General features: G+C 38.9%; 1 protein-coding gene across 1 annotated transcript in view; it reads left to right on the forward strand.

Moving 5' to 3' along the window:
- Positions 1-666, forward strand: part of LOC104470501 — a gene marked incomplete at its 5' end in the record, with an annotated part of 3,798 nt that extends 3,132 nt beyond the window's left edge. The window contains 1 exon segment of the mRNA XM_010085455.1: positions 108-666. Within this exon segment, the coding sequence (XP_010083757.1) occupies positions 108-511 (404 nt within the window).
- Between the last annotated feature and the right edge of the window lie 12,930 nt (positions 667-13,596).

The raw sequence follows: 13,596 nt of genomic DNA on the forward strand, positions 1-13,596 counted from the left end.
CAGCAGGCACAGTACACCCTGTGTAAAACATGAGGATTTCTAGGGTGATAAGTGTTACATGCCTGGAAGTATTTACTTTGCAACTCAGATGCATTGATGCTGTGAAGGTGTGAAGATTAGAGATAATGTTGAAACAATTTCACTCATATACATGCTGTCCTGGTGTATTTTTCTGATGTATGATTTTAAAATGTTTAATTTTCAGGTGACAATGGCCAGAATCGGGATAAATGAGAGTCGTTCAAAGGAGACCTGTGAAACAATACTTTTTGCTCTCCGAATGGCAACATGGAATCAGATTTTAGATCCCTGGGTGTACATTCTTCTCCGGAAAGCCGTACTTAGAAACCTGTACAAGATCACAAGGGGATGTTGCGGCGTGCACATCATAAACTTACATACGTGGGAACTCAGCTCCATCAAGAATTCTTTGAAGGTTGCAGCAATATCTGAGTCACCAGTAAGTTCCAAACAAATAAACCTACAGCCACTTGGCTCTATGGGACGATAAAGTTAAACACAGTGTATGAAGAGATGATGGAGGCAATGCTCATACATGGGCAATACCTTAAAATTAATTCCAAGTCTCAGTGGTTTGGCATTTGTTTTAAATTTTGAGTGGTTTGCTCTTGTTGCTTACCAATTTGATGTTGCTACTCCAAAAGATGCACTTGAATGTTTTAACTCCCTTCTGAATACACCTCTTCCAAACCTGGTAGCAGAATGACAAATCATCCTGTATTTCTCTCTTACAGGTACTAAAGTGAACGGAGTTCACTTCCCACCAAATCCTTCACCTTGGCAGGCTTCTTTAGAACACATGCAAGTGCAAAAGTGATCTCCAAGGTGATTTTTAAAAGGGGTAAATTTTATCTACCAGTGATACCCCCAAATCCTTTACAGACTCACTGCTTCCCAGGATAAAGTCTGCTGTCCTTTCTGTAAGGGCATTCTTTGCTCCTAGGCATTGAATTTTCCAATTGGATATATAAAAGACATTTTGCTTGTGCCCAGCTTATTAAATGATCCAGTTTGCTTGGTTCATTGACTTGATCTCTTAATTATTTATTTTTCCATGAATTTTTGGGAGAACTGCAGACTTCATCTGTGTAAACATTTGTTTCAAATCACTGACAAAACATCAGGTTCCCTGCGGGAACACAGAAGCAGATCAGCTCAGCTTGCTTACAATTACATTTTTATATCTATCAGTGAGTTTTTAGTCCTTTCAACAGATTTTGTTGAAACTAACTGGCTTAAAGCTGTGGTTAGTCTGTAAAAAGAATTGTTTTTTTCCCCCCCAATTGTGGGAAGGTTCTTGAGGCGTTCCCCTAATGCATATACTGAAATGCTCATGAGGTACCCCTGCTTCATTTGTGAAAGGTCACACGTGTTTCATGAAAAATATGTGTGACCAAAGGAGCACCTCTGCAGGGAGCTGCACTGGGAGCGTGGCTGTGGTTGTGAAAGCAAACTGCACGCTCCGTTTTTGCAGGCTCTGTGTCTGAAGAGCAGAGGGTATTCAGTATATTTGAAGGTACCAGAAAGTTTCCAGGACTTTACACAGGAGGCCCTTCACCTTTAATGCTGCTAAAAGAAGCTTTGTTTTTTGTGACTGTACTTTGTTCAGAAGCAAAAATGGGAGTATCAGAGACTTTGTAGCAGGGGGATTATTTTAAGACAGTAATGTCTAATGTTATTTTTATCTACTTAACTTCAAATAACTACATTAGTGGATTGTTGGTATATTTGGAATAAGTAGTTAAAAACTGATTCATCAAGTCTGAGGGACCAAAACTATTCACAAACTACAAATTCATGTTGTATGTGAGAATAGTTTAAGTCAGAAAATAAAAACCCAACAGGTTAAATATTTTATTTTTTTGTTTTAAAAGCTATTTCCTTTTTGTTTTAAAAAGGTTGAATTTCTGTATGTGATTTATTTCCTCCGTCACAGAGCTGATAAACCGTGGACAGATTAGATGCTGGTGTAAGCTCTGCACTGTTGCTTTCATGTGGGTTCTGCTGAAATCTGGAAGTGTTCAGTCAGTGCTTAGTTTGTTTTTGTCATGTCATAGAATGTGATGCCGGTGTATCTGTTGACATAAATTATTTGTTCTTTATGGAAGATAGTTGTTTTAGCACCTGCAAAAAAATGTTGGTTCATAAATTGTTGAGATATTTGATTGGTGAATGAAGCTCACCGATGTTCCATTTTGTTATGTGAATAAATGTAACTTGTGTATTTCATACTAGTTGACTTGTAAAACAAACAAAAGTTTATATGTATATGTGATTTTCTTATATTTTGTGTACTATACGTATTGAATGTAAATTGCAAAGCCTCATTAAAGTTTTCAAACTGTATCTTCAGAGTTGTGGTATTTTTGCAGAACAAAAGAGGTCTGCATTTGTTGAAAATAATCCTTCTAATAAAAAACCTCACACTGGATTTGAGCCAGCCACTGTCATTCACACGTGTGATAGCAGTAGTGAAGGTAGAGAGGACTGTGAGAATGCAGACAGGAGGTGCCAGCGTTTGTACACTTTGTTGTCACATGAGCCGCCCGGTGCAGTTGGTGGTCTAAGGCAGTCAAGGACAAGTTCTGGAGATCCATGCCTAGAGAATGCAAATAAAAGTGGAGCTGAGGGATTTGGTGTTTGGAATTAAAGTGTTTTTATCCAACCATCTGCCAAGATGTAACACAGACTCTCATTAGTTTCACATACACTATGAATCCTGAAAAAAATGTGAGCGTTGCTGTTAATATTTTGTCTTGTCCAGTGACGTGGTAGCCTGCAGGGGCAGCTCAGGATACAGCCACCCAAGGATCTGTTACCCCTGAAAGTGATTTGATTATCATTGCGTTTCATCTCACAGGGAAGCCAGCAATGTGCTGTGTTGTGTGATTAGCAAATGATACGTTTTATGGAATATGAGATTATAAAAAAAACCAGTGGGACGGGTTCACGCTAGGATCTGAGTATTGCCCAGGCGGGGAGAAAAGGGCAGTCTGCTCAGCAGTGTGCTGATGATCTCTTCAGAGGCTGGCTAACGATGCGAGCAATCACGAGCTGCCTGTTTACTGCTGGGCAGTAATTAGTGTCTCCAGAGCAGACAGGGGCAGTAAGTGTTCTGGTGGGAAGAAAGTGAATCTCATTTCTGACTAATGATGGAGGAAATCCTCAGGGTGGGAGAGTATTTTAATCTAATTGGGATCTTAAGCAATGGCAGGCTATATAAGGAAGCACTTTGTCCTAAAGTAAGGTCCTAGCCTGGGCTGAATCAACCTGCTGAAGCAAAGAAAGCATCAGTAACAAGTTGCTCATCATGGGGACTAGGCAAATGTCTGTAGTTTGTTACCTAGATACAAAGATGGAGAGCAAGGTTCAAGGTCTTTTTGATCTGATGCTTGAGGCAAAGTGTCCACCTTGTGTGTTTGTATATAAGTATTATATTATATATAAAATATCTGTATATAAGTATTTTTATTACTTTAGCCTGATGTGTTAGGAATTATTTCAGGAAGAGGAATACATACCAGTTCTGTAGCCATGGTGATCCCTTAGGACAAAGTGTTTGGACCTTTTAGATGTGCCTTGCCTGCTGATCTGCTTCTCCAGGATTTTAGGGGTAACACAGCACACCTCTAATTACCTGTATAGATTGGCATGAGATTTAGTTCTCAGCACTTGGGTCCTGGAAGAAGTGCTCGAATCCTAAGGGAATTTACAACACCTGTTGTGCATCCTGTTGCTTCCTAAAAAAAATCCAGACACTTCTCACTGTAAACTTCTGTGATCTGCCAATGTTAAAAAGGGCAAAACTGTTCTTTGATTTCGGCAGACAGTGACTCTGAATTTAATCTTGCTGCATTATACTGAGGAAAGTATTTACTCCTTGAACTGACAACATTTTCCTGCCGAATGTGAGTTAATTTTAATACTTACTAGGAAATATTAAATACTACCAGTGTAATGCTGTTCCAAAGATGAGATAAAGGAGGGGCTATTTAATATGAGAACTTGCATTTTGTGTTCTTGAGATAATCCTGAGTTGACTACTTTGTGATGTGGAATAGCTGCAAGGAAGAAAACCAGTTATGAGTTCCAGAACCCTTGGCCATCAGATTGTACGAATGTGTATCTGAGGTGGAAAGTATTGCATGTTAGTGCTCTGTTGATTGTTTCAGTAGCAACATGTTTTTTATTCTCATATAAATTGCTTGTCAAAGGTGGGTTGCTTCTTACCAGTGGATGCCCCATGGGGGAACTGGTGGTAACAGGTGTTGTGTTTCTCATGGCTTCTTGTCTTGGTCACTGGAGCTGGTAAACAGTGGGAAAAAATGTCATGTTTGATTATTTGCATGGAACAACCTCTATTACAGCTCACTTTCTTGTGACCATTAGTACATTTAGATGGATGCTTTGCTTGGAGACATTTTTCTGTTGTAAATACAAGAATTCAGACTGTCAAGTAAACGATCCCCTCTACACAAGCACGTTTGCCACGCTGCTTTTAGAGGTCCTTCTTGGGCTGTTGGGTGCTTTTGGAGAGAGCTGGCTGAACTGTGGCTGGGAGGACAAGGTGTCTGGCCACATGCTCCAGCTGCTGCCTTTGCACTGGTTTTGGTGTTTGAATGCCCTGTGAGTTGACTGAACTTGCAAAAATGGAAAAAAAAAAAAAAGTGCTGCAAAAGAGGGAGTAGCTGTTTACAGGCATAATGAACCCAATTGTTCTATGTTGCAGTACCAGAAATTTTGCACGGGTGAAGCAAAGGGAACATGGGGGGAAGTGCATCAGTGTGGGGAAGGTCTACGAGATGCCCCTTGCCAAGGAGCTGTTAGTTTTACTTTACTCCCCTTGCTGGGGGAGGATCAGGCTGGTGAGCAGGACCTACACTTGCTTATCATTATAGGATTCCTAATTCCAGATTCATTAACTCATTCTTTCTTCAGGCTTTTCCAAGTTTTCCTGGTTATTTAAACTAATTAAATCACAATTTATTTATTTTTGTGAAGGCTGAAAAAGGCAACGGCTGTTGCAGGTTTTTCTCTGTCATCTGATATTTGTTCTTCCCCTGGTAAGAACAAACCATACCTTTTCTTGCTTTTATTTCATTTCATTTTATCAGTGTCTGGCAAATCAAAAGTTTTGCAGCCTGACCCTTGGTGTAGCTGGTGCTCTGCTTTATGCAGATAGACACAATATACATCTGTGACTGACTCAAGTGACTTAAATGGTATGGACGAATACACATTCTTATTAGCAGGCTTCCCTTTCTGAGAGCTGACGTAGGGATTGTGCAGAGAGGATCCAGCCCTAGCAGGACAGCAGAACATAGGTGTGAGTATTTCCAGCTCTGTTCTCCATGCTCCTTCCAGTACCAAAAGAAAGGTCTTCACTTTTTCACATCTAACTTTTTAAAGAAATACCATAGGAAAAAGTACCATCCAGCTCTGGAGAAATGTAGTAGACTGATGTCTTTCTAGAGGTGATTGATGTTTGAAAGGGGCAGGCAGTGCAATCAAGGAATGTATCTATTGGTGGAAGCCTAGGGATATGAAGAGAGCCTGAAAATTGTGCAAAACCTAAAACTTTTGGTCTTACTACAATTTATTCATAAGAAACGTGAAAATAAACAAACAAAATATTTGCAGCAAATTACAGGAAGAATTAACAACACAAGAATAGCAACATCTAGTCAATCACAACCATTTGCCATAACAGATCTGACCCTCCTCGTTTGGGGAAAAGGGCTTCCTGTGAACATTTCAGCAACTCCAAATGATGATACTTTAAGAACAGATCTATTTATCTCACTTGTCCCTTTTTTCTAGTGCCTCCTCTAAACAAGATGATGTCTGAAGTGATTGGACAATGGTTAAATATTAAAAATACAATTCAAATGCAATTTAAAAATTGTTTATAATTAGGATAAGTTAAAGAGTGACATAGATATACTAAGGACTTTGTTTCTTAGCAACACATTAATGCTGTCTTTAAAAAAAGTCCTGTAGTTGCAGGAATATAAATATGTATTTATCTAGTTGTTTAATTTCAGCACCATGGTTGCAAAATAAATACTTGCTACAGAAGTTTGCAAAAGATAAATTCATTTCACTTTTTAAAAAATCTACAGCCAGTAGTGGGTTGACAAAATACTTGAAAAAAATCATCAATAAAACATTGCCACCAGGGAGCTACCCAGCGAAAGTTTGCATGTGTGCATTTACTTTCTTCTGAAGCTAGCGGAAGAAAAATACTTTAAATTCTATTATCAGTTATAAATTCAGATATTTGTAATCTGAAACAATTTCTTAACTGGATTACATGTTTCAGTCCTATCTTTGCTTCAGACACACTGAAGGCAAGGGCTGTGTGGAACTGTGGGGTCCAGCAGGAGAACTTACAATAGTCCCTACCAAAGCAGCCTGGAGCTAAACTTTTGTGATGTCACTTGGACAAGCGATAAAGTCTAAATTCCATTTCTGGATTCAAATTTTTTTATTTCTATAATCCCCGGTAGGCAGTGACATCAAATAATTTCTAGGGGCCTTAATTTTCCTCCATTAAGTTCCTCAGATGCCTGGAACACCACGAACCATCTGCTGCTCTTTCTGTCTACGTAACACAGTCACAAGAGGAAGATGAAGGCGGCAGACTTTTAAGCCATGACTGCCTGAAGCAATTCAGCCCCCACATCCTAAAACAGTAATTTGACATCAGTCATCTGTGTTGAAGATATTCTGTTTTGCGAAACTGGTGTGACTGACCCCCCATCAGGGAAGGCATATGACTGTGCAATGCGTGTTTGGAGTGCTAACCCCTCAACAGCAAACTGTGCTGAGCCCCAGGGTCCAATTATTGCTTAACTCATGGCAACCAAGTCATTTGTTGAGCATGAGACCTTGAACTTGATGCATTCATCTGGTATGTGGGTGATGTGACCTCTGTTGTATTCCTTCTTTTTTTTTTTTTTCTCTCTCTAGTATTTTTCCACTGCAGTAGTGACAATATCTGAGGCCTTTGGCTGTTCCATCTTGGCTGTCACCAGACCCTCTGTGGTGGGCAAAATTCCTCTTTCTGTGGTGATAAGCTCCATAAAGGTGTACCATCAAGTTTCAAAAGCACAAGGTGATATTCACCTTCAAAGCTTGCCTTGCTCTGAGCAGGGGATATGACATGATGACCTCAAAGATCTTCCAACCTGAACTATTTCATGTTTCTTGCACAAATTCTCAGTCATGTGTCCCAAATCATGCTTGTCATCATTTCAGCTTATTCTCTTATTTGTATTTGTGGTTGATGGAACAGGATTTCTGGTTGCTGGGCTTAGTCTGTCAACAGACTTGTGCCTTCTGACAAAATCTTTGTTGTACTCTGTACGTCTCATGTTGGAAGTTCTTTGTAGTTACCCTTCTTCCAGCCCATGTTGCCTGCTACTGTGGAAGATCAGCAGTGATCCCCTTTAATTTCAGCTTTAAGCAATCCAAACAAAATGCTCTCTTTGATTGGACTTCCTTGTTCTTAAAATTTAACAGAGCACATTAAAATTGCTGGTTTAGTTTAACATCATCTCCCAGAAGAGAAGGGATGATTTTCAAGAGAATGTGATGGCAGTATAAAATTTTACATGATGTAAAATGAAATACCTCCTTCAGATCTACCTCCTCCAAATGCACCCACCTGTTATATGATTCTCTGAAAATACATTTAACCATGAAATGATTTTTACAGCTGTACTACTGTCCATAGAATCAGAAACTCACAGACTAATAGCACATGGAAGGGCAATGGTAGAAGTTTTTGAGGAAAAAGCAAGAATAAAAAAAAATACATTTTCTTCTTGCTGAGAGCTTTAGAAAATAACCATTAAAAACTCCACTGCCACTTTAGTTAAGAAGTCTAAGGTGTCTGAATCTAACAAGACATAAGTAACACCTTGCTGCTTCAGTGATCCTCTGCCTCCTGCTTTCTCCAAGAAACCATTAATCCCCTTTAGTGTGAAACTATCATTCTGAGACTGTGGTGTTTTATTGGTTCAATACAATAGAACCAGTAAAGTGATTTTTAAAGTGTTTGCAATGTTTAATGTGACATTTTATTCGGCATGCTTACTGTGAGCCTGTTCCTCTTGAATTCACTGGCAGAGTTCACATTGACTTTGATGGAACAGTTTTCAGTTCTAGATTTGACAGAGCTATAGTGAATCATTCAGTGCTTGAAGAAATGCTGATATATTTTTAAATTACTTCCTTCTACCAAATAACTTGCAACTTGACACAAGTGAATCCCACAAAATATTACTCATTGCTTCATTTCACTCCCAAATAGATGTTCACATTTCACCATGTTTGGCTGGTGCGTTTCTGCTCACTTAGGTGTCTTCTGGGGTAATAGTTTATATTTCAGTGATCTGAAAGGAACGCACTAGGTCATTTGCAAACATATGTGTAGGAGAAACAGGTTTCTCCCCTGAACTTTAGTAAACTTTATTTCAAATATTTCTGTTTAAAACAAAGGAAAAGCAGTTGTCAAGTGAAAGGTAGCTTCATTTATAAATAAAATGTTACTTTCCTTTTTTCCTTTAAAACTATTATTTTAAAACAATTACAGTTTTGTGTATGATTCTTCCAACTTGCATTGCCTCTTCTTTACTAAGAATTATCCAACTCATTCTAACTAATCTACGAGGATGATATTTTTGATGAAAGGAAACGAATTATTATAATAGTGATATCCCAATAATAGAATATCACCTACTACCTCAATCAACTATACGCTTGGTTTTGGTCAGCAGTTTGCGGTGTAAATAGTTCTGCTAGTGCTAACATGTCAGCAGTTCATGAAAACGGACTGAGTTTAGGCTGGTAATGTGTAGAAAAATAACATTCTGAGTCAAAGCTTTGTTAAGGTTATATGTGAGTGCTGGTGGCTCTGGCCAGTGTAGTAATTAGTGTTGTACAGTCATACAAACTTCCACGTTTTGCTTAGTTCATTTCACTTTCTCAGCTATGAAAATTGGAAATGCCACTTTAATTTCAGAGCTGTGGAGTGAATATCAGGGGACTCATCCCAGGGTGTGTGTGTCTGTGCACTGCACGTTTTCCGTAGAAATACAGGATTACAGTCATTTTGCAATGTAAATGTTCAACAGTGAAATAAAGCGGTAATTTAAAATGGATTATTAGGAGTCGGTGTTGATATTCAGAGTTGTTTTTTGCATGCATTTTTTATTTTCTTCCATAGAAAAGGCTTGAGAGATGTAAAGAAAATAAGGAATGATGTTAGGCTGTTGTAAGTACGTGTCCCATTCTGATCTCAGTGCTAGTGCGAGGCTTGGATCTTGGATATGTTAATCATAAGTGAGATCACAAAACATCTGGAAAAATGCTGGATGACAAAACCAAGCCAGTGTAACTTTATAAAAGGTAAAAATAGCAACTGTGATGTTGTCTGGTATACTTAATTTCAGAGAAATTATGCAAAGAACAAATGGGGAAAGTTAGAGATGTAGCCTTCTTGAATTTCAAAGTAGCTTTTGACAGAATCCAGTGCCATGGCCTGAATGGATGACCTCAGTCCATATCTTAATCCATAAGTCCAAACAAGGAAAAAAACTTGGCTGGAGACAAGGAAAATTATAAGAAGTGGGTTAAATTATAGTGTCATACACATGCCAGCAGAATCCAAGCCAGAAGAGTCACTCTTGGTGATCGTGCTCTCTCCAGGAGACAGGACGATGCAGCAATGCTTCCCTGCCTGTTCTGCACTGCAGGTTCCCTCTGGAGAGACCCCAGATATGTCCCACTTGTCAGTGGTCCCCATGTTCTTCTGGATGACATTCCTGTCGTTGGGATGTGATGCTTCAGCATGTCAGGGACTGGCCTGTGGAAGCCCTACAAAAGGGGGTGATGTTGCTGAGCACAGCTGGGGTGATGTGCAGGCATCCTCGGGAGGCTGGGTGGGGTGGCCAAAAGCCCTGCAAACCTCCAGCATCAGAAAATCCCCTACACAATGTCCCAGGTAGGTGAAACCTCTTATTTACCCTCTGGCCAGTAAAAGAAAGGTTGGTTTGGAGCCAGGATGGTGAGATGAATATGGATTCTTTTCATTGTGAAAAAGAAGAAAAAAAAAAAAACAGTCCTGTAGTAGATAATTTTTTAATAATAAAACATTTCACCTGAAATACAGTTCTATGTGAATATGGTATCCAGAGGCCAGCTCTGATAAGGCACTTGGGACTCATTCTTCAGGGAGATTTAGGTCACCTGAGAGCAATAACTAATTACAAATTTTCCCACTTACCTCGGGCCTTATTGACTATGTGCAGTCAGAGCAAGGAAATCTCTCAAACAAGCCTGTGGGGAAGGTAGGTTCAGCTCTCAGGAGCAGAACAGGAGTTCCTCGTTTGCTTGAGACACTTGGGTTTCCTGCCCTGGGGGACTTAATAAAACCAACCTGCAGTGTGGTCAGTAATTCCTTCCCAAGGGGTTCACCTAGTGTGCAGCAGTCTCAAAGAGAGGTAAGGACACAGAAGTAAAAAGTCTAAATAAATTCAAGGATCATTAGCATTTTCTGTGGAAAGCGTTATTGCTACTTTTGTGAATTGGAAAAGGAATCAAAGCAGGGCTGGGTGATTTTTGCTGGTATTTCTGATGTTATGTTCTGCTACTCAGTATGGGTGAAACTTTTGTTTTTCATTTCATTTGGTAAGAAAGTGGGACTCATTTCTCAGGAGATCCCAGGTTCAGTTTCTGTAAATCCCAGTATAGTAGCAGTGCCCCTTCAAATTCAGGTTTATTAAATTCAAATGGTGCCCGCATTGAGACTGAAAAAATTATTTTTACTCATACGGAAAATGAGCGTAATCTGTAATCCTAGCCTACTACAGAGGAAAATTATTAGGAAAACAAACCAATAAAGAGAGGAAAAGTTACCCCTAGTACTTTAATAAGAACTCTTATTGCCAAACTCACTTGTAATTTATTTTTTTTTCATGTTTCCTCCAGTTTGCCTGCCTCCTTCTTCTCCTTTTTGACTGCTTTGTATTTTGTGTGTTGGTGATGGGGATTTACAGTAGAAATAATCAGATCTTACAATTCTTGTTTGCTTTTATATCGCGGTTCCTTCCTCCAGCTGTCCATCTCTACTGCTTATCTTGAAGACTACAAAATACTCACCTCCTCCACTGTTTTGTATACTAAGAGTTAGCAATAAAATCAGTGAGTTTTTCTTTCAAAATTTCAGGTGAGTTCCACCAGCATAAACAAAGAGAGAACAGCTGTCAGTCAAATGCACGTGGCAGAGGACTGGGTGTAATGCAATATGCTGTATTGTTAGTGCTGTAGCCATCCTCTCAGCCTGTGTGCTGTGCAGATCAACAAGTATAAGGACAGGTGCTGGAACTGTCGCCTTTTTGAGAAAATTTCTGATTGGAGGGCACATGCTGAAGAGAGTTAACTCTCTGCTGGGTGGACACGAACACCACCCACAGTGCCCATCACCTCACCACGAGGGTCTGCTTGGCCAAGGGAATCAGACCGGCTTTTCTATGTCTTACCTGCTTTCTCTGCAAGGAACAACAGCGAGAACATGTGAACAACTTAAGACTGTGTTACCAATTTAATGACTTTTATGCGCTGTGCTTGCTAATTCTTTTTTCTCCCTCCTCCTCTCCCCCCCATTAACAAACATTTCTTACTACTTGCAAAGAATGTGCAAAATGATAGTGATAACTCTCTGAAAGTTGATTCTCCAATGTCTTTTCAAATTGCCATAATCTCTGCTACCAGTTTACAGTGGCTTGTTCTGATCTGGGGATGAGTTATTCTCACTGAGCTGTGGCAAATGATTCTACTGCTACCGAGCAGTGATGATTCACGTTGCAGTTTTTCATGAGTACGCTGTGTCTGCTAGTCCTACTCTAATGCTTCAAGTAAACATGACAGTCCACAGCCACACGGCCTGCCTAAGATAAAAGTAGACCTGTGGGTTAAAAGGGTTAAAACAATGATGCTCAGAAATGTCACTGGTGCTGAAGACAGTATGTTCAAGTTCTGCCATCAGGAAGAAAGGAGGGTCTGGGTGAATTCTTCAACTTGCGTAAGTGGAACTCATCCTTACTAGGTGGGACTCCATTCCAGCTGCGGTTATAAGGAAAGTTTCTACTTATGTGGGGAAGATGAATAAATAGATCATACCCCCACTCCTCCGGATATATTAATTTATGCAAAACTTGGTCACTGTTAGCTAATAACTCTGCATGTGTGAGGCAATATGTGTGAGGCAACACGCCACTATTTAAAAAACTGTTTACCAAAACAGTGCAGGGGTTGCAGGAAAAAATGTTGTCACAGTGCACAGGCTCCACAGTTTTCTGGCTGTTTCTTCATGTGCCATTAAAAATGTGCATTTGCAGTTTGAAGATCTGCCCCTTTGTTTGACTCTGCCCAGTTTGTTTGACTGGGTAGCACTCAATTTATTTATATTTAATATAATTTTTATATTTCAAAATACCTTATAACCACAAAGACCTGACAAATATTTATCAAAAATCTTTGTAGTTACTCTAAGTTTGTTAATATGTAAACAATCCCTGATGCATTAAAGGACTAACCTGACAAATGTCGTCTTGAGGCATCATGACAAAATGTAAAAATAGCTATTTGGTTTTTTTTTTAAATCCCAACTTTATAAATTAGCCCATCAGAAGGATTTATAGTTTTTCACCCAACAAAGAAACACAGAAAACAGTGTCAAAACTAAATGTTATGCCAACCTCCAATGCTTCCAGCCAGCTTCATTTCTCCAGACTGCATATCTTTCCAATTTATTCAAAACTCTTTGTGTGATAATCATAACTAGCTTTAATCCTTCTAATTAAAGTGTTAGGGTACTCTAAGCAGAAAGAAAAACCTGGGATTGTGGAGTGGTTAGAAAAAGCAAGATACAATGAAGATTCTTTTAGGCAGCCTTAAGAGAATTTGAAAAATAATGAAAATGAACATTTTTATTGAAAACCAAACTGGTTATTTTTTAAAATATTAGTAACGGGCATAAATTGTTATTCAGTCACAACTGAGTAATACATAAGTTTCTGTGTTCACTAATATCTGTAAAAGTTTCATTTATTACTTTTTTATATGGTCATATAACCTGTTCATTGCATCACTGTAGCACTCGGTAAAACGCCAAGTGCAGGATGTTCCCTAACTATCCACTTTGTTTTTTCCTTGTGGGATCTTTGGATTCTCAGTAGATGTATAATGAGACACAGAGCTCAGAAGGCACTAGTGGGAATTCCTTTGCACTATTTAATTTTACTAACACTTATTTCTCATTTATTTGTATTATATTTTAATAGAAAAAAGTTTCCTGAAATAACTTGAAATGTGTGATTAAAATTTATGTGAAATCCAACTTCCTGTTATGCTTCAGATGCCAAAGCTGTCTGAAATACAGTTTGTTTTATTTTTCCACTTATTATTTGTTGAGGAAATACAAGTGCTGTTCTCTGTGTTGATACCATGCTTTTTTTTGTTGTTGTTGTTGTTTGTTTGTTTTTGACATGCAAAGGAACAGAATTTTTG

This window comes from Pterocles gutturalis, unplaced genomic scaffold (genome assembly GCF_000699245.1).
Source record: "Pterocles gutturalis isolate BGI_N339 unplaced genomic scaffold, ASM69924v1 scaffold46481, whole genome shotgun sequence".
NCBI classification, from domain to species: Eukaryota; Metazoa; Chordata; class Aves; order Pterocliformes; family Pteroclidae; genus Pterocles; species Pterocles gutturalis.